Genomic DNA, 27,590 nt, shown 5'->3' on the forward strand with positions numbered 1-27,590 from the left:
TGCGCTCATACGAGCTGCTCCGCCGAGTGTCGTCCTGAGTTGTACCTATTCGCACTATGTGTGGAGGGGCCCTTAATGGCGTCTGCAGGAGGCCTTGCATCTGCATGTACATGAGCGAAAGTTGTGCAAATCAAGGAATATTTGTAAATCACCCTCTGTGCATTCACTGATATTAATGAGACTAATGTTACTCCATAGGAAGTTAGCTTTAAGTTAGCAGAAGTTAGTGTGCACGCTCATGCCGCAAAATGTCTTGTAAATGACTACATCTGTGTTATCAAGTTACAAAATTAGCGTTTTCAGTTTTAGAAGTGTTTATCGCTAGCTTTTAGATAATATGAGGTCTATTAGAAAAGTTTCCGACCTTATTTTTTTCAAAAACCATATGGATTTGAATCACGTGTGATTACATGCTTGAACCCTCGTGGGCATGCGAGAGTTTTTTCACGCCTGTAGGTTACGTCATTCGCCTGTGGGCAGTCTTTGAGTGAGGAGTGGCCCACCCTCTCGTCGATTTTTTTCATTGTTTAGGAATGGCTCAGAGACTGCTGCTTTGTTTAATCAAAATTTTTTCAAAAACTGTAAGGCACAACTGAGTGGACACCATTCGATAAATTCAGCTGGTTTTCGGTGAAAATTTTAACGGCTGATGAGAGATTTTGGTGTGTAAGTGTCGCTTTAAGGACGGCCCACGGTGCCTGACGGCGATCTGCGCTCCGAGGCGTCGTCGTCTCGCTGTTTCAAGCTGAAAACTTCCACATTTCAGGCTCTGTTCACCGAGGTCGTCGTCAGAGAACAGAGAAGTTTCAGAAGAGGTCGGCATGAGGAGTTTATGCGGACATTCCACTGTTAAAGGAGATTTTGTAATCAAAGAATGTGCGGGCAGATTCGCATGTCGGGCCGGACCCAACCCAACCGCGGGGGGTCGCGACAGGAAAAACACCTCCATTGGAAACCTTAACGGACAAGTTGGAACATGCCCAGCTGTTAAACAATTTCTCAGATACTCACTTGTTGAAAGCCATCAAAAGCCGCCTGAATTTTACAAATGGTTTTCAACACGGAGGTGTTTTTCCTGTCACGGCGCAGACGGATTTGCGGCGTCGTCACGGAACTGACTCGGCGAATTTGCCTGCACATTCTTTCATTACAAAATCTCCTTTAACAGTGGAATGTCCACATAAACTCCTCATGCCAACTTCTTCTGAAACTTCTCTGTTCTCTGACGACGACCTCGGGTGAACAGAGCCTTAAATTAGGATGTTTTCAGCACGAAACAGCCAGACGGACGCCACCTCCGACCGCGCCGCGCCGATCCGCTTTGTGAGCTGTCCTTAAAGCGAAAGAAACTCCACAATCTCTCATCAGCCGTTAAACTTTTCACCGAGAACCAGCTGAATTTCTCGAATAGTGTCCACTCGGATATCCCTCATGGGTCCTGAAAAAATTTTGATAAAGCAACGCACACCGTCTCCAGCAGCGTCTCAGACAAAGGATTTCAGCCGAGAGGGCTGGACCAGTGCTCACTAAAAGCCTGCCCACAGGCGGATGATGTCACCGACACGCGTGAAAAACTCACGCATGCGCACGAGGGTTCAAGCATGTCTGGTGTAATCGCACGTGATTCAAATCCATATAGGTTTTTTTTTTTTTTTTTTTTTATAAAACTGCTTTCTAATAAACATTGTATACTATGACAAAGAGGTTATATTTACACACAAACAAAACAGAGTTTTGCAGCTAGCTACCAGCCTGTGATGTCACCATGCTAACCTTGCCAAAATGTTTTGTAAATAAGTACAGAGGTGTTTTTAGGTTCCAAAAAAGGTATTTTCATTTTTAGAAGTGTTTATTTCTCACACACAAAACAAAATGGTTTTGGAGACACCAGCCACTGACGTCATAATGCAGCTCTGCTCTGACTGGCTGTCACCCCCGCCACTCAAAAACAAAACAGAACAGACTGAAATAGAATGTGACATTTTAACATCTTAAAATAGGTCAAGGTTAGCCATCTTTGAACTTGTCCAAGGTCTGTGTCCCAATAATGTTCCCTATGAATTTGAAGACTGTGACAGCAACAGGACTGGACTGAGCACAGACAGACAGACAGACGGATTGACGGATGGATGAATGCAAAGCCTTCGCACTACCCGATGGCCATATTTGATGGCTTCGGGTAAAATTACATTGCCAAAAAATAAATAAATAATATTAAATAAAAACCTGACAGTGCAAAAACAAAAAGCAAACACCCAATTTGTGGTATCTTCAGGTTCTTGCTGAGTGGAAGCAGAAGTATGAGGAGAGCCAGGCCGAGCTGGAGGGGTCTCAGAAGGAGGCACGCTCTCTAAGCACGGAGTTGTTCAAAATGAAAAACTCCTATGAAGAAGCTTTGGACCAGCTGGAGACCCTGAAGAGGGAGAACAAGAACCTGCAACGTAAGACAATAAGTTCTTTTCTTATATTCCACAGATATAAAACTGATAAATGTATTTAATACTTTTTGACTCAAACAGAGGAAATCTCGGATTTGAGTGAACAGCTTGGAGACACCGGTAAAACAATTCATGAGCTTGAGAAAGGGAAGAAGACGTTGGAAAGTGAGAAATCAGAAATCCAGACGGCTCTGGAAGAAGCTGAGGTAAAACCTGGACATCATGTATAAGTCACTGCACAGACAGACAACAGTCAAATTTGAAATGTAGAGAAATCATACCAGAATTCAATGAAAACATGAAAAATATGTGTTATGATTTTTTTTAAATGCACTTAATTTTATTTATAGTTATGGAGCCATTATGAAATATTAGCAGATGGTGTAGATGATTTGTCGTCATATGCAGTGTTTTGGTTCATAACATTTCATTATTTTTTTGAAGGTGTTAGTTTTTGCTCTTATTCAAAAGGTCTCACTTCTTCACAGGCGACATTGGAGCATGAAGAATCCAAAATTCTCCGTGTTCAACTTGAGCTCACCCAAGTCAAGAGTGAAACTGAGAGAAAACTTACAGAGAAAGATGAGGAGATGGAGCAGATGAAGAGGAACAGTCAGAGAGTGATTGAGTCCATGCAGAGCACTTTGGACTCTGAGGTGAGGAGCAGGAACGATGCCCTGAGAATCAAGAAGAAGATGGAAGGAGATCTTAATGAGATGGAGGTCCAGCTGAGCCATGCCAACCGCCAGGCAGCTGAAGCCCAGAAACAGCTGAGAAACGTCCAGGGACAACTTAAGGTACATCGATCTGAAACACTGTGTACTGTTCAAAAGCATTTTTTACTGATACAGTGCATCCAGAAAGTATTCACTTTATCCACATTTTGTTTGGTTACAGCTTTATTCCAAAATGGATGAGATTCATTTTCTTCCTCAAAATTCTACATACAACACCCCATAATGACAATATGAGAAAGTTGTTGTTTTTTTTAGATTTTTGCAAATTTATTAAAAAAACAAAAAAAACTAAGAAATCACATGTACATAAGTATTCACAGTCTTTGCCATGAAGCTCAAAATTGAGCTCAGGTGCATCTTGTTACCACTAGTCATCCTTGAGATGTTTCTACAGCTTAACTGCAGTCCAATTCATTTGATTGGACATGATTTGTAAAGGCACACACCTGTTTACATATAAGGTCCCACAGTTGACAGTGCATGTCAGAGCACAAACCAAGCATGAAGTCAAAGTAATTGTCTGTAGACTGTGACATAAAATGTGGAACAAAGGGGAGGTGATGGTCTCGTGGTTAAAGCATTGAGCTTGAGACCAGAGGATCCTCGCTTCTTGGGCAAGGTCCTTAATCCCGTAGTTGTTCTCGGTGTGCCGTGAGTACCTTGTATGGCAGCACCCTCAAATCGGGGTGAATTTGAGGCATTATTGTAAAGCGCTTTGAGCATCTGATGCAGATGGAAAAGCGCTATATAAATGCAGTCAATTTATTTAAAAAATCGAAGCACTGTGAATACTTTCTGGATGCACTGAATATATCTCAATGTACATTTTATAAACCAGGATGCTCAACTTCATCTTGATGATGCCATAAGAAGCCAGGAAGACATGAAGGAGCAGGTAGCCATGGTGGAGCGCAGGAACAACCTGATGATGGCTGAAATCGAGGAGTTGAGAGCTGCACTGGAGCAAACAGAGAGAGGCCGCAAAGTTGCTGAACAGGAGCTGGTTGATGCCAGCGAGCGTGTGGGGCTGCTGCATTCACAGGTACTCTGAAAAGATTTACAAATAACTTTAATGTAGTTTCTTAGAAAGTAATGCTGTTTCTTTTATAAAAGAATACCAGCCTCATCAATACCAAGAAGAAGCTGGAAGCTGACCTTCTTCAGGTCCAAGGCGAAGTAGAAGATTGTGTTCAGGAAGCAAGAAATGCTGAAGAAAAGGCCAAGAAGGCCATCACTGATGTGGGTCACGAGATGCAAATTCAGACAGGCTTTAATTTGATGTGGGGAAGCTGTTGTTACTATGGTTCTTATTTTGTAGGCTGCCATGATGGCAGAAGAACTGAAGAAGGAGCAGGACACCAGTGCTCATTTGGAGAGGATGAAAAAGAACCTGGAAGTCACCGTGAAGGACCTGCAGCACCGCCTGGATGAAGCAGAGAATCTTGCCATGAAGGGCGGCAAGAAGCAGCTCCAGAAACTGGAGGCCAGGGTAAAGAGAAATGGACTCTCAGCATACTTTTATATTAAGAAAAATGAATGTCTGTACTTTCAGTAATAACACTCATTTTTCCAGGTTCGTGAGCTTGAAGCCGAAGTTGAAGCTGAGCAGCGACGAGGTGCAGAAGCTGTCAAAGGTGTTCGGAAATATGAGAGAAAAGTGAAGGAGCTCGCTTACCAGGTCAGACTGTTTTGGTCGTCTTTTGCCAGTTGTTGGGGTTAGTGGACAAAAGTACATATTGACTAAATTGTAAACTGATGTGAAATACAGACCGAGGAGGATAAAAAGAATGTCAGCAGACTTCAGGATCTGGTGGACAAGCTGCAGCTGAAAGTGAAAGCATATAAGAGACAATCTGAGGAGGCTGTGAGTCATTTACAAATGCTGTACCAATACACTTTGATTTAGTTTGCTGATTGATTGTCATCATATCTTTAATCATCATGGATGCTGACGTCAGGGATGAATTTCCTCACAGGAGGAGCAGGCCAACACTCACATGTCCAAGCTCAGGAAGGTTCAGCACGAGCTGGAAGAAGCTCAGGAGCGAGCCGACATTGCCGAGTCTCAGGTCAACAAACTGAGGGCCAAGAGTCGTGAAATTGGAAAAGTATGTAATATACTTATTTAAGCATAAAACTCAACTACTGTGCAACAGTACAAGTGGCCAGTGATTGTTACATGGAATATTTGATATTCACTAGCTGCATCACTCTGCTTTTGTTTTTTGGTCTTTTTTTTTATATTTGTTTGTTTTTTTTTTTTTACATAATTTTAAAAACAATTTCGTTTACAACCATTGTGTTAAAGGCCTTATCAATAATTTGGTGCCACGAGGTGTTGTACTGAAGCCCCAGCACCTGGCACCTGACCAAAACCCCATCCTCCATCCCTCCTTATTGAAGAGAAGACATGTCACTTCCAAGTCAATCTGGAGCCCTTTAGTGACTCTTTGGAGTTTCCATCTGGGAAAAGCCAGAACTTTGTTGCTTTTAGTTCAGAGGCCTTTTTAGCCTCAATTTTTTATTTTATTTTATTTTATTTATTTATTTTTTGTGGGGAGGGAAAGGAATTTCTAGAAATTTGCTGCTCTCCACCATTTTGCATGCACAGTGCTATGGAGACGGTCAGTGTCTACAAACACTATGAGGGTCAAAGGTTTGACAGGGTGGCACTGCATTAACACCATGAAAACAAGGAACAGAAAAGCTCAGATTACAACACATAGTGGGTGTGTTGGCTGCTATTACAAAAAATGTTCAAGGCAAATTCTGTGCCTCAAAGCTTTGTTTAACGCTGTAGTACATATGCCAGGCCTGTGTGTGGCACGGCAACGTCCCCAGAAAAAAAAAAAAAAACACAGAAGAAGACTAGGGCATAACAGCTAATCAAATTAGCAACGATAGCTACACCTTTCCAACGTGACACACAGAGTAAAAATAGCCTTTTAAGAGAATGACGGTCCACATTGATCATCTGAAAGAGACTTACTGCGCATTTAAAGTGAAGTAGTGTGTTTGTCTATTTAAAAAAAAAAAACATCTACGTGGGGAGTGACTATTCGCTTGGCGGCCGGCTGCTGTCTCTCTGCCCGGTGTGAGGGAAGCCCCTCACACAGCTACAGCTCCATCCCCGGCCACACTAAAAAACAGTTTCCGAAAGAAGATCCTCTCAGCAAAAGTCCAATTTTTCAACTGTGTTTTGCTCAGACTCGCACTGAGTGTTTCGCTTTTTACTTTTCACTTTTTTGGGCAACACACAACGCTTCACAAACACTGTAACTTAAATAAAATAAAATAAAAGTGACACCGAGGCTTGCATGTTCAACGTCCAGTTGAAATGCATCTGCTGAATCGCAGAGAAACAAGGATTTAAAAAAAAAAAAAAAAAATCACGCAGAGACCCAGTCCACCAACATTACAAAAGAAACCTTAAAAATGGTTAATATAACAAAACAGAAAGACACTTCCCATCGCCATTTCAGCAAAATGTCCACTCCGGCACATTTTCCATGACCCTTTGCACTAGCTGTCATGTTGTGTGGCACTGATTCAGTTTGTTAACAAAAGAGATGCCGGCACATATTGTCCCAAGCGACAATATACTGACAATCAAGGCACATGTCGCTGGTCATCAGAGCAAGAAGTAAATCTTGATGTTATTTTTTCGCTCTGTCTCTCTCACACACACACGCACACACACACACACACGCTCTCATTACGTCCACCAAGAACATAAAATCATCGGCATTTATTTATTTAATATGCTGCGTAAATTCAGCAGGTGGTGTCATCTAATCTGAGGTCATAGCCCAAAGGTGTTTGTTTTTTTTTTATGCGACTATCGCGCGTGGAACTGTTAACCTATGACATGGGCAGGCGGCACACGGAGGTCTAAAAAGTAGGCTTCCCGTGGAGGCACATCAGGTTCTGTTCTGGAGTGTTATCACTGTGAGCGCATGAAAACTGTCACATTTATTTTCTTGCAAGCCTTCTCGACAGCACCAGGACTTTTTGCGACCAGTGCGCACAGGACAGAGAAAGGTGGTTTGATCCGTCCTGTACTAACTGGCGATGCGTAACGCGGAGATGCTTTTGTGCAGGCTGCAGAACATCACATCGTTTCAGCATAACTTTTAGCACTCAAATGTTGGTGAATTATTCAAAGCGCTCAGGTGATATTGGCTCAGTAATAATAAAAATGCCAGCGCTGCTGCTGCTTCTGTGGATCAGCGCAACAACTGTGGGCGCAGCGTAAATCCCGGTGTGATTGCTCCACCGGCAGCAGCCCGAATCATCCTCGTCTGCACATACACGACAATTGTAGGCTTTCATTTCCTCTAATGTGTACGCACTCACACCATATACCAAATAGCTGACAAGATCTGGGAAGGCTTCGTCCAAGCACTGTTCTTCTTTTCCGATCATGTACGGGTCCTGTAAATACCTCACTTTGCAAATTGGATTCAGTGTGTCACGATATATTGGTTTTTTCCTTCTTGCTATTTTTATCCAGCTTTGACAACATTATCGTGGCGATGTCACTGATCTCTATATAATAAATCAGTGACAAAGAAAGTTGACTGACAACATGGTGGATGCAGAATTGTGGGAAATCTGTGAAGTCATCGGAAACCCATCTATACTGCAGTGAGAATGTTGTCAGCAGATGTTAACAGCTGTTTCGGGTGCGCGTCTTAAACTCCTCTCTTTTCATTAAGAAACAATGTGCTGTGGTCTGGTCTAGTCTAATCTAGTCATCAACAGAAAATAAACAGGAGATGTTTTTATTTTGGCTTGACATTTCTTACTTGTGCATGAGATTGATGCTGATAGTGTGACTGTCACGCCAGATGCGTGAGAGTTGGCAAGCCTGTATGAAAATTTAAAATGACATTTTAGAAGACTAGGTCAATAATTACGCCCTGATTTCAATCTTTATGCTGAGCAAGCATTTTCTGTCAGCTCCCAGTCTTTATGTTACTCGATGCTAACAGCTTCTGGAAGAAGCCAATCTTAACGATAAGCTAAGCTCGCAGTTCCACTCTTTGAATTAATTCCCACAGGCGAATAAAAAGTTGAAGGCAAAGAGTTGTATAGTTAGAAAATTACAATGAATACTGAAAGAAAACTATGTTGTAATAAAACAAACGGTGTTACAAGAAAACACCATGCAAGCTAATGTTTGCCAGCTGTACACTGAATGTCATATTGACCACACTTTGGATCACCTTAGTGTGCAAAACTATATGCTGTGTGATAGTCAATTCTGTCAGTGGATAAATACCTATTTTTGTTTTTCATTTCAGGGAAAGGATGAAGAATGAGCTGCAACGTCTGTGGGAGATGAAATGAGAATCATAAAATATGGTTTTCCATTGAAATGCGCTCACTTAATAAATACCTATGTGCAATAAATTCTGTTGTCAGTCAGCTGTCTATAATTGTTCTGTGTATAGCATGAATCAAAGTAGAAGCATGTAGTTCAGTTATGTCACAGAAAATGACATGCTGTCAGTGGTACATTACCAGATCCCAGTGGAGATAACAGTTTAGCACCACCTTCACATGGCTGGAGAGTCAACCTCCATCAAACTTGTTGAGTGGTCAACCTTCCATTTCCATTTATTTGTACAAGGACAGCATACAATTACATTATGCTCATCAAGCAGAGATGTTTGTACCAGATTGTAGCTGCAACAGCTAATTTCCATCTGTAGTCCTTGAGGGTCAGGGGGATACACATAGGGCTATTAAATACATCACAGACAAACCTACAAAATATATAATACTAAATTCATAAAATATATAATATTAAATTCATTCTTACGTCATTCATTTCTAAAATACTGTGCCATATTAAAACGTTTAAAACAACCATTCATAATTCATCCCTGTCACTCATAACATGCAGCATCAAAACATCAAAATTGTCAAGACATTCATAAATTCATCTAAACCTCTCAATTACTGTACAATATCAAAACACTTGTAAAAAATATTCACCCTTCATACAGTTCATCTCAATTTCTATACAGAATCAGAATACTTATTACACATGTTCAGTGTTACCTTTAGCAGTGCTATATATTTAGTGCCTACATCTTTGGTTTTGAAGAAGCCATGATTTTACCTTTACAGAAAATGTCTTAAAGTCTGGTTGTGTTTTTATTTCTTCTGATAATATAATGTCGATTGTGCAAATGCAGTCTTACATTTGGGAATGGTACACTGCCTCCGAGTGGTTGCTCTTGTTACCCTTGTTGTTGTATCAGGGGACAGGTGAATGAAGTTCTTGAGAGGTGGCGGAGCTTGATTATGAACTATTTTGTATACCATTTGAACCTCATGGAAAAAGATAAAATTTTCAAAGCTGAGCATAGCATATTTGCTCAAAATATGACAATGATGATATTGAATACTTTTTTGATCAAGGATTTTAAGAGCCAGGGACTCCAAAGGTCTTAACGTTGTTAGATTTGCTTGAGCCCAACTTGTTATACAGTAAGTAAAATGAGGTATTATCATTGCATTTAGAAAGCATTTTGCAGCCTCTGTTGTTAATGTGTTTCTTATGCTTTTAAAAGTAACTAAATTACATTTCAAAGTGTTTGAGATCTTTTTTATATGCTTCTTAAAACAGAGTTGAATCTAATGTAAGCCCTAAATATTTGAACTCAGTTACATTTTTTATAATTTGATCACTGATAATAATATTTGGATATACTGTTGTTTTATTCTTAATAGTGAAATACATGGCTGCTGTTTTTTCCAAGTTTAATGTTAGACAGGATTCCTGAAGCCAGGTAGAAACTCTTCCCATGGCTATAGTTAATTTGCTCACAACCTCAGTCATATTTGTTCCGTGTGTGTATATTATTGTATCATCTGCGTACATTTGTATGCTCACATTGTCACATACTGAAGGTAAATCATCTATATATAAAGAAAATAATGCCGGGCCCAAAATTGACCCTTGTGGTAAACCTATATTGCACAGTTTTATCTCAGATACTACATTATTAATTCTGACACATTGATTTCGCCCTGATAAATAAGATTTTAACCAACTTATTGTGTTTTCTGATAGTTTGAATCTTTGTAATTTTGATTAGAGAAGTTCATGATTTACGGTATCGAACGCTCTGTGTAAGTCTAAGAAAATTGCTCCAACAACTCCTCCTTTGTCTAAATTTGATTTTATGTTTTCCAAGAGATAGCTACAGGCTGTATCTGTAGAATGGTACTTTCTAAAACCAAACTGCATAGGATGTAACAACGCATTTGATTCTAGATTTGATCTAGATTCTAGATCTAGACCTGATATGCATGCTCTGATTGTAGGAGGAAACCAGTTGAATAATGGTAAAAAAACATACCAAATCTGTTCAGAAACCACCTTCCTGGTGTGAAACGAGTGCTTACTATGCTGGCTGTGATAGAAGACCTCCCCCATTCGCCCTATTGAGATATCCCATAATCTCTTGCACACCAAAGTCACTGCAGTCAAAACACCATAAAAAAATCCACATGACGACAATTACAAATGAACATTATACTACCGAAATGTAATTTTTCATGCTTTTCATCATGTTAATAAGAGACTGCATGCATGAGACCCTGAAAACTTGCTAAAACAAATATTACAAATAATCTGTGTCTGCTATGTTTAACCTGCGTGGAATTTAATAAACGCAAACCAAATTTCAGACATTTTATATATTACTCTGGAACAAACTGGACAAACAGTGCTCTAAAGGACAATAATCAGGATGTTAAAGCGTAAACTTCACTTTCCCCCACAAGGACATGAACAGGAAGTGATCGCCGCTCACAGCAAATCCGATTGAAAATAATGGAGAAACAACCTGTGCTTCTCGTATGTTTACATAAAACAAACAATGACAACATCTAAAAATTCAGATAATATATTCATGAGAGTTTTAAGCACAATATACAAAGAGTTTTATGTTTCAATGTTAATGCTGTTGTCCGTGAGTAGCGGTTAAAGTGCAGCCTGATCAGCGCGTCTCAATGCAGTTCTCAATGTTAATGACATCTTGCAGAGCGGCAACCTCTTTGAAGTTTTGCAAGATTTTGCAGGATTTGAAACCTCAGTAGGGCAGGGAATCAGGTGTGTCAGTAGTGGTTAAGGCCTTGATGTGCACTTCAAAGTGACAAATGGACAGTTATACAGCGCACCCAGAAAGTATTCACGGTGCTTTTACACATTTTGTTATGTTACAGCCTGATTCCAAAATGGATGAAATAATTTTTTTTCATCAAAATTTCACACACAATACCCCATAACGACAGTATGATTTTTTTTTTTTTTTTTTTTTAGATTTTGCAAATTTATTGAAAATAGAAAAAAACCTAAGAAATCACATGTGTGTAAGTATTCAAAGCCTTTGCCATGAAGCTCAAAATTGAGCTCAGGTGCATCCTGTTTTCACTGATCATCCTTAAGATGTTTCTACAGCTTAACTGGAGTCCACCTGGGGTAAATTCAGTTGATTGGACATGATTTGGAAAGACACACACCTGTCTACATATAAGGTCCCACAGTTGACAGTGCATGTCAGAACACAAACCAAGCATGAAGTCAAAGAAACTGTCTCTAGAGCTCTGAGACAGGATTGTCTCGAGGCACAAATCTGGGGAAGAGTATAGAAACATTTCCACTGCTTTGAAGGTCCCAATGAGCACAGTGGCCTCCATCATCTGTAAATGGAAGAAGTTCAGATCCACTGGGATTCTTCCTATAGCTGGCCACCCATCTAAACTGAGTGATCGGGGGAGAAGGGCCTTAGTCAGGGAGGTGACCAAGAACCTGACGGTCACTCTGACAGAGCTCCAGAATTTCTTTGTCGAGAGACGAGAACCTTCCAGAAGAACAAGCATCTCTGCAACAATCCACAAATCAGGCTTATATGGTAGAGTGACAAGACAGAAGCCACTCCTTGGTACAAGGCACATGGCAGCCTGCCTGGAGTTTGCCAAAAGGCACTTGAAGCACTCAGAGACCATGAGAAACAAACTTCCCTGGTCTGATGAGTTAAAGATTGAACTCTTTGGTGTGAATACCAGGTGTCATACTTGGAGGAAACCAGGCACCATCCCTACAGTGAAACATGGTGGTGGCAGCTTCATGCTGTGAGGATGTTTTTTCAGGAGCAGGAACTGGGAGACTAGTCAGGACTGAGGGGAAGATGAATTCAGCATTGTACAGAGACATCCTGGATGAAAACCTGCTCCAGCGTGCCCTTGACCTCAGACTGGGGTGATGGTTCATCTTTCAGCAGGACAATGACCCTGAGCACACAGCCAAGATATCAAAGGAGTGGCTTTAGGACAACTCTGTGAATGTTCTTGAGTGGCCCAACCAGAGTCCAGACCTGAATCCAATTGAACATCTCTGGAGAGATCTGAAAATGGCTGTGCACCGACGCTCCCCATCCAACCTGATGGAGCTTGAGAGGTGCTGCAAAGTAGAGCAGCCAAAACTGCTCACAGGTAGGTGTGCCAAGCTTGTGACATCATATTCAAGAAGACTTGAGGCTGTATTTGCTGCCAAAGGTGCATCAACAAAGTACTGAGAAAAGGTTGTGAATATTTATGTACATGTGATTTCTTAGTTTTATTTTTTATAAATAATAAAAAAAACTTTTTCATGTTGTCATTATGGGTGTTGTGAGTAGAATTTTGAGGGGGAAAATGAATTTACTCCATTTTGGAATAAGTCTAACATAAAATGTGGAAAAAGTGAAGCACTTTGAATAGTTTCTGGATGCACGGTAGTTCAGTGTCACAGTCTGCTTCTTCTTGATACCCTGTTAGTCATCTGTTGAATAAAAATGTATCCCCTATGTTTGCATTTACACTTTCTTGCTTGATATGTACACAATACATTTCTGGAGTTCTGATATCAGTTAACAATTCATGAAGAGTTTAGTTATTGTATTTTGGTCATTGTTAAATGCATGTCACTCATCATAGTTTCAGAACACAATTCTTACTGAACATTACAATATTAAAACTCAGCTATTATACACTGAATTGCAGTGTGTTCGCAGCGAGTTATCTTTATCATATGAAATCTGTATTTGAATAACATTTTTTAAAATGATGATATTCTGATAAAAAAAAGAACATTTTTGATGTGACATTTTGATACTGAAACACTGAATAAATTTGTTCTAAAAATAGTTTTAGGCCAAAAAAATGAGATATTTTGCAGCAGACCTGATTGGGTTTCCTGTATAGTCTGTGAATGTGTGAGAGAAGAACCTCTGAGGTCTGCTGGATAGAAGTCATAGCACTGTGCCTGAAAATCTAATGCTTGTGCCAAACATCCACAATCTAATATCACAGCTAAATCAGACGGTGTGTTTCTCTGAGCCACAGAATGAGGCACGGTGCCGACTGGACATAAGGTTTCATTTCTCCTGAGAAAACTGTTGATGGCAGCTGCCCGGTGAGGATTCAATTAGAGAGGTTAACATCCTTCACACCCATCCAGACCAGTTAGAAGCCAGCAGCCTGTGAAATTCTCAGAGGACTAAGTGCTGACATTATATTCACAGAGTCATGCTGTGAAGAAATTCACGGTGGTTCTCCATGAAACACTACTGGATTTCTCCTCAGCTCCTTACCAAGACACCCAAAATTCAGGTTAAAAATCTTTGACAGCTGTCACAGAAACCCAGTGTGCCATTATAGATGATGTAAGTGCAGACCCCAGGCCATTAGTTCAATTTAATTAATTTATATTGCTGCAAATCACATCATAAGGTGCATCCAGAAAGTATTCACAGTGCTATTTTATGTTACAGCCTTATTCCAAAATGGATGAAATTCATTTTTTCCCCCTCAACATTCTACACACAATACCCCATAATGACAACATGAAAAACTTTTTCCAGGTTTTTGCAATTTTATAAAAAAACAAACAAAAAAAAACACTAAGAAATCACATGTACATAAGTATTCAGAGCTTTACCATGAAGCTCAAAACTGAGCATATTCCAAATTGAGCTCCAAGGGCTCGTGAATGTGTTTCCAGTCAGTGGTGGTTCTCATGAAATATTTAAAAAGACAAAGAATGTATTCCACTGCCAATGACCTCCATCTCTTTCTGGGGAATCCCAGTGTTCTCACTTCGCATGGGTTATATAACCACAGTATCAATGGCTCCAATGCACAAAAACTACTGAAAACAGATTCAAGCTCCTTTCTGCCTCAGCTACACTTTTTAGTGCTATTTTCAGGGCAGTCCACGAATTATATTTCAGACAGTTCAGCTTCATGAATGAAAGACAGCAAAGTGGGACATTGGTTTTGTTGGCAGGTCAGACAGGTTCTTGCACAAGCAATATTATAGCTGAAATTAGCTATAGTTGTAAGTAATTGTGTTAATAGACTAAAATAAGCAACTTTCATATTAACCTGGGACCACTCCATGGACTGCATTAAATTTATTGAGCGCCCCCACCCCCTTCAATTCTCCACTTGAATTAATCCAATGGTCCACAGCAGAGCACTGAAACGGCCAACCCTGCTCCTGTAGAGGGTGAAATTTGACAACATACAGTATACTTGCAGGGGAGTGCTCACGATAAGATATATATACACTCAACAAAAATATAAATGCAACACTTTTGGTTTTGCTCCCATTTTGTATGAGATGAACTCAAAGATCTAAATCTTTTTCCACATACACAATATCACCATTTCTCTCAAATATTGTTCACAAACCAGTCTAAATCTGTGATAGTGAGCACTTCTCCTTTGCTGAGATAATCCATCCCACCTCACAGGTGTGCCATATCAAGATGCTGATTAGACACCATGATTAGTGCACAGGTGTGCCTTAGACTGCCCACAATAAAAGGCCACTCTGAAAGGTGCAGTTTTATCACACAGCACAATGCCACAGATGTCGCAAGATTTGAGGGAGCATGCAGTTGGCATGCTGACAGCAGGAATGTCAACCAGAGCTGTTGCTCGTGTATTGAATGTTCATGTCTCTACCATAAGCCGTCTCCAAAGTCGTTTCAGAGAATTTGGCAGTACATCCAACCAGCCTCACAACCGCAGACCACGTGTAACCACACCAGCCCAGGACCTCCACATCCAGCATGTTCACCTCCAAGATCGTCTGAGACCAGCCACTCGGACAGCTGCTGAAACAATCGGTTTGCATGACCAAAGAATTTCTGCACAAACTGTCAGAAACCATCTCAGGGAAGCTCATCTGCATGCTCGTCGTCCTCATCGGGGTCTCGACCTGACTCCAGTTTGTCATCGTAACCGACTTGAGTGGGCAAATGCTCACATTCGCTGGCGTTTGGCATGTTGGAGAGGTGTTCTCTTCACGGATGATGCGAAGGAGATGTGTTGCACTGCATGAGGCAAATGGTGGTCACACCAGATACTGACTGGTATCCCCCCCAATAAAACAAAACTGCACCTTTCAGAGTGGCCTTTTATTGTGGGCAGTCTAAGGCACACCTGTGCACTAATCATGGTGTCTAATCAGCATCTTGGTATGGCACACCTGTGAGGTGGGATGGATTATCTCAGCAAAGGAGAAGTGCTCACTATCACAGATTTAGACTGGTTTGTGAACAATATTTGATGGAAATGGTGATATTGTGTATGTGGAAAAAGTTTTAGATCTTTGAGTTCATCTCATACAAAATGGGAGCAAAACCAAAAGTGTTGCGTTTATATTTTTGTTGAGTATATATATATATATATATATATATATATATATATATATATATATAGTCAAACTTTATTGCAGACTCCAACGTCCAAATAAACATACCATCACATACAAAACATAAAACAAATATGTAGTATAAGAAAAAGTGTATATATCATATGTTAAAAAAAGAAAACAAATAGATATATATACACATACACACATATACAATATATATACATACATGCATACACCCATACACATGTACACACCCATACACATACATACATAAAAAGTGCTTATGCAAATTCAATAAAAAGGCATCTAATAAATAGAAGCAGTAAAAAATGCCATAAAAAAAAGTGCATACACATTCTATAAAAGGCACAAATACCAGTGTTTCCACATATGGGATTGGTATCTAACAGAACTGCACCTGGGATTGGACAACTGCATAATGAGATTATTCCCGGACCCCTGCAGTCTACATATAAGCTTGTACATCAGTCTTCTCAGGGTAGCCTGGAAGGTGTTTAACCCTAAATCACAAAAGAGCTTGCTGGCACTACTACCCCTGGGCTTTTTGAGCAGGATTCTGAGACAGTCATTATATGCAACCTGAAGTTTTTGCAAACTCTCCTTCTTATACCTCACCCAGAGGGGGGCCGTGTACATAGGGGTACAGTAAGCTCTAAACAAGTTCACCTTCACTTCATCAGAGCAGTAATGAAATTTTCTCACTAACACATTGGCTTGGACATACAGCATTCTTCTCTGTCTGAGCATGTCAGCATCATCCTCCATCTTATCGTTAACAATGTGTCCTAGATATTTTACATTGGTGCACACAGACAGTGTTTGACCAGACAAATAGAAACCTGGGAAGTTAAAATGTTGATCCTCCTTGGTCCTACATATCATTATCATGCTCTTTTTGGCATTATACTCGATGTCAAACCTGACCCCGTAGTCAGAACGTATATTAAGAAGCTGTTGGAACCCTGCACTGCTGGGAGCTATAATGGCCAAATCATCAGCGTACATCAAGTGATTAAGGTGTTGCCCACAATACACCCTGTTCGACAATCTCCCAACTGCCTTGACAGTTCATCCATGTACAGGCTGAATAGGCTTGGGGATAAAAGCCCACCCTGCCGTACCCCATTGTCAACTCTGAAGGGAGAAGATAAAAAACTCCCCCATTTCACCTGCATAGTCTCTCGGTCGTACCAATATGCCAGGATACGTATGATGCTACCCGGAGCACCCCTATACTTCAACTTGGCGAAGAGCTTGTGATGGTTAACTCTGTCAAATGCCTTAGAGGCATCAATAAAGCCCACCAACACTGTTAAGCCATGCCCTCTGTACTTTTCTACTACTTCTTTTAATGCATAAATACACAAATCAGTACTATGCTTACTCTTAAAGCCAAACTGATTATCCGTGGTACAAATAAAATCCCCAATTCTGTCAAATATGACACTTTCTAGCACCTTTGACAGTACGCTGGCTAGGGCAATAGGCCGGTAGTTATCCATACTCCCTACCTTCCCAGCCTTGTCTTTGATAACAGGTACTAAAATAACAACATAGCATCTGGCAGAATACCATGCATTACCAACCCTGTAAAACAAATAGCCAGCAACACAGCAACCCTAGAGCTGGCAAGCTTCAGGTGCTCTGCAGTGATATTATCCATGCCACATGCCTTGTTATCAGCCAGTTGCCTTATGGCTTGGGAAATTTCATAGGGGCTGATGTGTACCACTTCCTCCTCTATATTACCTGTACAGTAGGGCTCACTTCTGACACAGTTGAACAGAGCAGCATAATGCTGCCTCCATAGTTCAGTTATATTTTCTCCACCAAATACACCCTCAATGTTACATGGCAGTGCTGTTTTAACCCTGTTTATATTCTTCACTTCTTTCCAGAAGCCAGTGACATTGCTGTCAAGCAGTTTTCCAGCCATAGAGTCAGCTCTCAAGGCTTGCTCATGCTTGCGAACAAAGCGTACTGCATATTTGTATCTAGTATTGGTCACCTTTTATACTCATGAACCGGCCCCTGCCTAGGTCTACAAGCAATTACCCAGGCTTTATGGGCTGCCTTAGCTTCTGCATGGGGGCCAGCGACATACCTATTCCACCCAGGCTGAGCATTTACAGCTTTATTAGGGAGAGTGAGTAGAGGTCTGCTGGCTTCTGATAAGGCAAACACAATACAATTATACATTTCACAGAGGTCATCACAGTGAGAAGTGTCACTACAGTTAACATTCAAACATCGAATGGCATGCATAGGTAAATGTATTTTTCTCAAAAGTGCATCTGATCTCCCACAATAAAACAATACATCCTCTGAGGACAGTTTAGTCCAGTCTATCTTAGCCTCACTTATGATGTTATCCTCCCTCATTATCTCAGGGAGACACACAGTGTTAAGTATGAACTCAATAGGAAAATGATCAGCTGTGGTCACCTCATACAGTACTTTCATAGACCCAAGCGTTGCATGAGCATCTGCAGTACATATCAGATGATCAAGCCAGCTAGTTGTTATATGGGCTTCACTATAGTAGGTAAAACTGTCTGCAGGTAGAAGCACCTGACTAGATAGAACCAAATTATTGTCTTCACACATCCTGATCATATGCTTAGCAAAAAAAGAAGCATTATCAGAGATATCTGCATTCATGTCTCCAACAACATAAACGGTTGTACAGCAATTATCAACAATAAAAGAGTTAATAAATGCCAACCTATTCACATATTCATCATCATTATGTCTCGACTCATATGGTGTGTAGACATTCAGAATGATAAATTCTGTGTTACTCATCCTGACATGAACCCCAATACACCAGTCAGTTTCCAGTAGAACAACATTAATCACAGAATCAAACCTTTTATGCCACAGGATGGCCACACCCCCAGGGATTCTCCCCCTAATAATGCACTGAGAGAGATCTGTAGTTGACTCTCCAGCACCGTGAAAGTCATCATGAACATAATTCAACCCTCCCAAATCCTGTTTGGAAAGGAAAGTCTCCTGTAAACACAGAATGTCACAACTTTGAAGTATTTTATCCACCACAACACGTCGGGCTCTGTCCCCAGCGCTGTTACCTACACACAGCCCACGACAGTTATAAGAGACAACCCGCATTACAGTTTAGGAGGAAGTAGCCACAGTTTCATTATTCTCTGACTGCAGCAGTTCATTTCTCCCCACAGGAATATTGCCAGCAGAGCCTCTGTGCCCACGGGGTTCAAAATACCTCCTCACAGGGGGGAGTGGCTATGGCACGGAGCTGAGCGGTCGCATTTTTCGAGCTCTCCATAGCAATCGGCTAAGCTAAAGTATCCTGAGTTAGAAGGGAAGGCTTTTCTTCATTAAATTAAAGTTAAGTGTATCTGTATCTAAGACATGTCGGCCAAAACGCCAAAAACTACCATGGGCCACCAGAAAAAGGGTCAGAACAAGACCGACCGTCTCGAAGAAGTAGGGGAAGATGCTAACAAGCTAACCGCTATCGTGCAGACTCCTGGAGCGGAGGGGATTTTAGAAGCAATTGCAGCTCTGAAAAACGATTTTGGCTCCAAAGTTGACGGAGTTCTGACAGCAATTAACGGAATCAAGTCAGACTTTAAAGAGTTTTCATGCAGACTGGAACAAGCAGAGGATCGTATTGGTGATATAGAGGACAATATGGCTGGTGAGAAAACTAAAATTGCGATGCTGGAGAAACAGGTGTCTGAGCTTACCTCTAAAGTGGATGACCTAGAAAACAGGAGCCGTCGTTCAAATCTGAGGCTAGTGAATCTCCCAGAAAAAGTTGAAAAGGGAAAGCAATCAATCAATTTTTTTATATAGCGCCAAATCACAACAAACAGTTGCCCCAAGGCGCTTTATATTGTAAGGCAAGGCCATACAATAATTATGTAAAACCCCAACGGTCAAAACGACCCCCTGTGAGCAAGCACTTGGCTACAGTGGGAAGGAAAAACTCCCTTGAATGCAACTGCTTTTTTGGAAAAGTGGCTTCCCAAAGTCCTGGAACCCGAGACCTTCCCTGCCCCGCTGGTTATCGAAAGGGCGCATAGACTGCCAGGCGCTCCACAATCCTCCGCTCCGCGAGTCATGATAATTAAGTTTTTAAACTTTGGCGACAAAATCCGAGTCATGCAAGCGGCAAGAAAGAAGGGCAAGATCGTGTACGAAGGCCACCAGGTCATGTTCTTTCAGGACATCTCCACCGAGCTGCACAAGAAAAGAAAGCGTTTCGATGACGTGAAACGACGACTACGGGACCTAAAAGTGGACTACGGCATCATTTACCCCGCCAAGCTCAGGCTTTTCCATGAAGGGAAAACACGCATCTTCGCTGATCCCGCAGGTGTGCAGACGTTCATCAAAGATCTGGAGACAGAGCAGGCTGGCCATGATTAGCATGATTACACAGGGATGACCACGGTCAGGGTCTGAACTTTTCAAAGCAGCAGCCGGCGTGGAACTTTAACTCTTTTTCATCTATCAAGAAAGGTACTGTCTGTGTCCTGTGCATGATGATGCTCTCCCAGGCTAATGTGGTTTTAATCCCACACATCAGATACGTGTGTAAATATAGTTTAATTTGCCTGCTTATTGTATTAAGCCGATTGCGGGCGGAGGTCTGTTGATTGTGCGATTCGTCAGTTCATAACTGCTCCTCATTGTTTGTGGATCAGTCGAGTGTCTGGTTAGCTCTTAATGTTACGGGGGAGAATATGCCGTCTCATTTGGGGAGACAGAGCTGGGAATATTTTAGGGGTTATTAATATAAATTTTATTTCGAAGTGCGGAATAACGACATGCAATCCTTTTTTAAGAATGAGATCACAGTTTAACTCACTTCTTCCTATTCATATGGGACCTGGTTGAAAATATTTATACTTGATTTTATGGTATATGTCTTTTAATGCAAATTTGAAGTTTACATCCTGGAATGTTAGAGGCATGGTGGAACTGGCTAAAATGAAGCAGGTACTTAGTAGGGTCAAACAAATTAATTCATCAGTTGTATATCTCCAAGAAACCCATTTACTGTCAGATGAAGTGATAAAGATAAAAAGGAGATGGTCAGGACAAGTAATTTCAGCCTCCTATTTATCACACACTCGTGGGGTAATGATACTGATTCATAAATCTGTACCGTTTAAAGTGGACAATGTCATTCGTGATATTGGTGGTAGGTATTTGATTGTCCAAGGTACACTGATAGAAGAGAAGATAAATATGATTAACATATACGCCACGAACAATGACAATCCAAAATTCTTTGAAAATTTATTTCTATTAGTTTCTTCTCTTCCAGGGAAGGTTCTTATAGCAGGCGATTTCAATTGCACTTTGGACCCTAAATTGGACCAGTCAACTGGGGTGGACTCCTCCCATACACAAAGTAGGAAGAAGCTGTTACAGTACATAAAGGATTTGAACTTGTGTGACCCCTGGAGGAGGTTAAACTCAGATAAGCTAGAATTTTCTTGCTACTCTTTTAGATTTAAGTCATACTCAGGGATAGATTATTTTCTAATTTCCAACTCAATGTTCTCCTCCGTGATTAAATGTAACTATAACAGCATACTACTGTCAGACCACTCTCCTATTTCACTTTTGTATAGGGCCCAAGGAGTTGTTAAAGGCACTCTTAGATGGAGATTTCATCCCAGATGGCTTTCCGATTCAAATTTCCTGCAATTCTTAGAGACACAAATTGACTTGTTCTTTATTACAAATACGGATGAGACTTCCGCTATTGTGAGATGGGAGACCTTTAAGGCATACATCCGAGGTATGATTATTTCCTATACCAGTTCAAATACAAACAAATATAAATTGAAAATGAATGAGCTTGACCATAAAATTAGACAACTGGAGAGAGAGACCTTTCTGGATGACTCCATAAAAATAAAACAAGAATTAAGGCTACTTAAAGCCCAATATGAGGAATTATCTACATTGAAAGCAGAAAACAGTTTAATTAGGCTCAAACAGAGTTACTATGATCAAGGTGAAAAACCCGGGAGATTGTTGTCCTGGAGAATAAAGAAATTGCATGCAGACAGGGCAATTACCGCAATTCAAACTCAGAGTGGAACAATAACAACAGACCCTCAGGAAATTAATGATACCTTTTCCACTTATTATAAAGTGTTATATACAGCCGAATCCTCAGAAAATGTGGATACACAAACTGAATTCCTGAACGATCTTTATATCCCTTCCATACCAGATGACTTTAAAGGGCATATGGATAAGAAACTAGATGCTCCAGAAATGGTTGAAGCTATTAATAATATGAGGGGAGGTAGAGCTGCAGGCCCCGATGCTCTCCCTATTGACATTTACAAGATATTTAAAGATAAACTCATTGAACCTCTTTTAGCTATGTACGAGGAGTCCTTCCAACAGGGTCGTCTCCCGGATTCCCTGAGAAATGCGCTGATAATACTCATTTTGAAACCCAGTAAGTCCCCTACCAACTGCGCTTCATATAGGCCCATTTCACTGCTTAATACAGACGCCAAGATTATTGCTAAAGTAATGGCTAGATGACTGGAACCGGTGCTCCCAACTGTCAACCCAGATCAGAATGGTTTTGTGAAGAACCGTCAAGCCTTTCACAATGTCAGAAGGGTGCTGAACTTGATACATGTGAGGGAGGGAACCCCTGACACCGCCATTCTGTCTTTAGATGCTGAAAAAGCATTTGATAGAGTGGAGTGGAGTTACTTATTTGATGTGTTATCCCGTTTTGGGATTGGCAATTACCTCCGAAAATGGATCGAGACGCTTTATACCGACCCAACGGTAGAGGTCTCCACCAATTACATAATATCACCCCCTTTCAAACTCACAAGAGGTACCCGTCAGGGGTGCCCTCTTTCACCATTGCTATTTGTTTTGGCAATGGAACTGTTTGCGATGGCGGTGAGGTCACACCCCCTAATTTCAGGTATAAAAGTATCAAGTAACGTCGCATTGTAATGTATGCTGATGACACCCTCTTACTTCTAACAGACCTAAATCAATCAATTCTTAATCTGACTAATTTAATTGACGCATTTGGGAAATTTTCAGGCTTTAAAGTAAATGAAACAAAATCCTCCATCATGTTTTTGAACAAACAGGAGCAGATAAATTCAGTAATAAAACACCCTTTCAATAATGCAATAAATGGATTTAAATATCTGGGTATCACTATCACCCCAACCATTAAAGATTTAGTAACCTGTAACTATGACGCTGATCTCCATAGTAACTGAATCCACGAATAGTCTCTTTATTGGGGCGTATAAACGTAATCAAGATGAATATACTACCAAAGTTTTTATATCTATTTCAATCGATCCCTTTACCCCCTCCATCACAGTTCTTCTCTAAAATGAAACAACTATTTACAAATTTATTTGGAATAACAGAAGGGCAAGGTTGAGAATGTCACTTCTTTACCTGCCATATGAGAGAGGAGGGTTACAATTACCCAATTTACAATGGTACTTCTGGGCTGCTCAAATTAAAGCTGCAATACACTGGTTCTCGCCTGAACCTTACCTACCTTGGGTACAACTTGAAAGTACTTGCACTAAAGGCCTGCGACTTGACACTTACTTGTACTCTGCCTCTGTCAAAAAATTGAATCGGCTTACTGATAACCCTTTTGTGAGGAACACAATTAACATCTGGCACAATGTGCAATCACTTCTTGATGAACCCACTATGTTTTCAGGCTTCTCACCAATATGGGGGAATGATAACTTCATTCCTGGCAGAAAAGACCAAGGTTTTAAAATGTGGGCAACAAAGGGCATTTGCAAAGTTATGGATCTATACAAAGAAGGTAAATTAGTTTCATTTGAAGAAATCAGAAATGAATATGATATTCCTCAGACACACCTGTTTAAATACCTACAGTTACGAAGTTTTGTTTATGCACGGATGCACTCTTATACACAGCCCCCTTTGTCCCTGCTAGAAAACATAGCAGTGAACAATCGTTCTGGCAAGGGTCAAATATCCTTACTTTATAATATACTGGTGACAAATCATAAAGACTCTGCTGAACACAGGAAAATTCAATGGGTAACTGACTTGAAAATAGACCTCTCAGAGGAGGATTGGAGAGAGGTGTGTTCAAAGGCTCAACTTCTAACACTAAATACCCACCTTAGACTGATTCAATATAATTGGATTATGAGAACTTATATTACTCCAGATAAACTGAATAAGATGAATCCAAATATTCCTGATACCTGTGTTAAATGCAATGTTGAAAAGGGCACTTTACTTCACTGCCTATGGGACTGTCCTGAGATACGAAATTTCTGGAATGAAGTTCTAAAACTGCATTTCTCAGATGACCTGGAATCCAGTACCCGTTGTCCTGCACTCTGTATTCTTAACTTATATCCAAAGGACTGTATGCTAAACAGCAAAGAGAAGAAACTCACGGACTTATGTTTAGCACAGGCTAGACGTTTGATCTCTCTTTGCTGGAAAGACACTAGGAGACCTTCTGTTGGTCGTTGGCTGAAAGAACTATCGTCGTGCCTTGTCCTCGAAAAGTTAACATATACACTAAAAAAGAAATCAGCCAAATTTAAAGAGATCTGGAATCCCTTTCTTGCATTTTTAGAGAACTGTGAAGTTGAAGAAACTCTGGAAACTTAAAGGTGACATGTCCCTAACTGTTGATACCTTAAATGTGACATTAAGCTGTGCATGATGATGTAATGTCGTTATCCACTTATTTATTTATTTTCTCTTTCATTTTATTTATTTATTGATTTTTAAGTTACCTTTGGGGTGGGGGGAGTGGAATATTTTATAGTTTGGTTGGTATATGCCTTGTTCAGTGTATTAAATACTGTTTTTGTAGTTGTTGTAAGCTGTTATACTCAATAAACATATGTTTCTAAAAAAAAAAAAAAAAAAAAAAAAAAAAAAAAAAAAATACCTCCTCACATACACCCCAGCTTGGGAACTGTACGTCAGCCACCTCCTTACAATCTGCAGTGACATGAAGGAGCCGAATCTGCTCCCATGCGATTCTATCTTCCTACATGTCACAGACTTATTGACCAGTTTCTCAGATAGATAGCTGCGAAAAGTCTCAGCATCCACATCTGGAGAAAATTTGGTGGCAAATATACTCACTCTCTTAGTTGTAATCACAGGAATGTGGCTCTCTGTGCCAGTGCCAATATTCCGGGAGGCATATTCCTTGGCTCACGTTTCCCCTGAGTGGCTATGGGTCGCCTCTTAGGTGTGACATTAATGTCCGGCTTTTTACGTCCATTGCTCACAACAAAACTCCACGGCGGTGACATACCTGATGTGCGAGGCTGAACGTTCTCTGTAGCCGCAGCATGGGGAGACGGTAACACCATCTCTGCCTGCTGAGCAGAGCCTGTCTTCCTCTGCACCTCCACCTCCCCTGCAGCAGCCACAGCAGCGGTCCTGCGGTCCAGGTTAAGAGTGCAGCTCTGCTCCATCGCCTTCACCCGGCGATTCACAGCCACAGTAGCTGCCATCAGATTCTCATTCACATCCGCCTGTGCTTCAATGGTCCTGCGCAACGCAGAAACTTCATTGCTTAGTTGCTCTGTTCTTCTAAGCAGGGCTGAGGCGTCGATACTGCCAAAACAAACAGGTGGAAGTTTGTCCAGACGGTGCGAGACAAACACAGGCATATCTTCCCCAAACTCATTAAACAATCTCAAGCATGCCTTCACGTTCTTCTTCTTCTAATAGATTCCGGCAGGCTATACGCTGGCGTAGCATAATGCTGCCCCCCACAGGTAATAGTTAAATACTTTATCTCATGTTAGACTCAAATAGAGGTTGGTGGAATGGAGGAACGTAATCACAGTTTTGTCCACTAAATGCGAGTAACTGCCCTCAGAAAAAATTGACCTAAAAGAAAACTCAGTCAATCTACAGTCTGACAAATCTTTAAACAATTTCCGCCTATCACTAGAATACATAGGACAGCACATTAAAACATGATGAACACTTTCCAACTGACCACAGTGACACAACCCATCTGGATGTTTTCCAATCACTTTTAAATATGCTACCAACCCACAATGCCCCAGTCTCAATCTAATCAATTTGACTTGATCCTTACGACAGGATGAGGAGTCTCTTATTTTAATCGAAGGCTGACACATAACATAGTGCCGCCCTACCGACTCACTCTCACTGCTTTTGCCACTTCTGATCACTCAACTCTTTAAAAATACTATAACAATCAACCTTTCCCAAAGGGATATTAACATCAACTTTATTTTTCAGAAGGGACTCTTTGGCCAATGAATCTGCGATCTCATTACCTAAAATGCCAGATGCCTTCACGTTTTTAACGTCCTTGTCTTTTCCCATATAATTAATTTTCCGTTGTGTTGTTGTGGGACATACCTCAAACAGGAAATCCTTTGATTTTGCAATCCATTCCGATGAAAAATTGTTTGTAGCCAATAGAACGATTTCATTGTGGTCAAGAGTCCTCATTTTGTCAGAAATGAAGTTCAAGAACTCATCCACGACAATAATCTTTCCAAATTGATTTTTAAAAACTTCAGGATTAGCACTAAGGCAGGCAGTGGATTCTCCCGACACACTGCCACCCGCCATCTTGCTACTCCCTTCCATACGCACCATGTGTTCGCTTCATATATACTAGAAAATGCTGCCCACATTGCCCGCATCTTAAACCGCGCGTGACCCTTTTCTATTGGTGCAATGCAAAGAATATTTGCATGTTTTGAAAGATGGAATGTATACCATCTTTCAACATATGCAAATATTGTTATTATTGCATGAATTGAGTTGGGTTATTACTGACTATCAGTGTTAAGGATTTTATATATATATATATGTTATCACTGTTAAACATTTGTACCTTGTCTTCTTTCTCATGAGAACGGTGTTGTGCTGTTTGCACCTAACCCCGAGGATGTACGTGTTATTCAACCTTGTTTTAGCATGCTGGGGTCAATCTGAACTGGGAATGAAGAGCTGGATGTACTTATTATTATTATTATACAACTTGTTTTTGTAGCCGCTAACGACTGGGAGTGAAGCATGACGGGGTCAGTCATGAACTGGGAGTAATAGACCTGAAGGTTGTTTTGACTGTTGTGATGTGATGCTAGTGTGAAGACCAGGACACTCCAGGCAGATGCACAACAGCTGATAACTGCAACAGACGAACGAGATGTGCTGACCTCCGACGATAAGAGTAAAGGAAAGAAACTGTTTTTCCTTACAGCTGCACTTATTGACATATGTGTTTATGTTACGGGAAGAAACTTGTCTCGCGTTGTCCCCCCCTTAGGACAAGTTTTATGATGTAATGAGGGCATCTCTAATAAAAAGAGCGGGAGCACAGGCCAGACTTTAGTGTAGCCTTGGTGTACAGCCTGGCTGCACTCCGCGCGTGATTATTTGACTTTCTGTCTCACTGGTGTTTCTTGACTCTGTTTGTCTTATAAAAGGTTTTAAGAATGTTTGGAGGAGAAAATACCCAACATTGACTGGGGGCTACGTCCGGGATCTCAACAATACCGGAGGTGTCCGGCGGGGGTCGCCAAGTCCAGACGTAAATCCTTGGCCAAGGTCCGATCGATTGATCGTGTCTGCAATTGTCGACCACCGTTG

At 40.8% G+C, this 27,590-nt stretch overlaps 1 protein-coding gene across 4 annotated transcripts in view; it reads left to right on the forward strand.

Moving 5' to 3' along the window:
* The window catches only part of LOC117506828 (myosin heavy chain, fast skeletal muscle-like), a 47,842-nt gene extending 39,237 nt beyond the window's left edge, over nucleotides 1-8,605 (forward strand). For 3 of the 4 annotated variants that reach the window (XM_034166458.1, XM_034166457.1, XM_034166459.1), the window contains exons 31-40: nucleotides 2,276-2,441; nucleotides 2,520-2,644; nucleotides 2,927-3,235; nucleotides 4,014-4,217; nucleotides 4,289-4,414; nucleotides 4,494-4,664; nucleotides 4,749-4,853; nucleotides 4,944-5,039; nucleotides 5,152-5,283; nucleotides 8,482-8,499. In XM_034166458.1, coding sequence (XP_034022349.1) covers nucleotides 2,276-2,441; nucleotides 2,520-2,644; nucleotides 2,927-3,235; nucleotides 4,014-4,217; nucleotides 4,289-4,414; nucleotides 4,494-4,664; nucleotides 4,749-4,853; nucleotides 4,944-5,039; nucleotides 5,152-5,283; nucleotides 8,482-8,499 — 1,452 coding nt within the window. Of the gene's footprint in view, nucleotides 1-2,275; nucleotides 2,442-2,519; nucleotides 2,645-2,926; nucleotides 3,236-4,013; nucleotides 4,218-4,288; nucleotides 4,415-4,493; nucleotides 4,665-4,748; nucleotides 4,854-4,943; nucleotides 5,040-5,151; nucleotides 5,284-8,481 lie in introns of all 4 variants that reach the window. The other variant, XM_034166455.1, reaches the window with a different exon arrangement.
* The last annotated feature ends 18,985 nt before the right edge of the window (nucleotides 8,606-27,590 follow it).

This window comes from Thalassophryne amazonica, chromosome 3 (genome assembly GCF_902500255.1).
Source record: "Thalassophryne amazonica chromosome 3, fThaAma1.1, whole genome shotgun sequence".
Lineage (NCBI taxonomy): Eukaryota > Metazoa > Chordata > Actinopteri > Batrachoidiformes > Batrachoididae > Thalassophryne > Thalassophryne amazonica.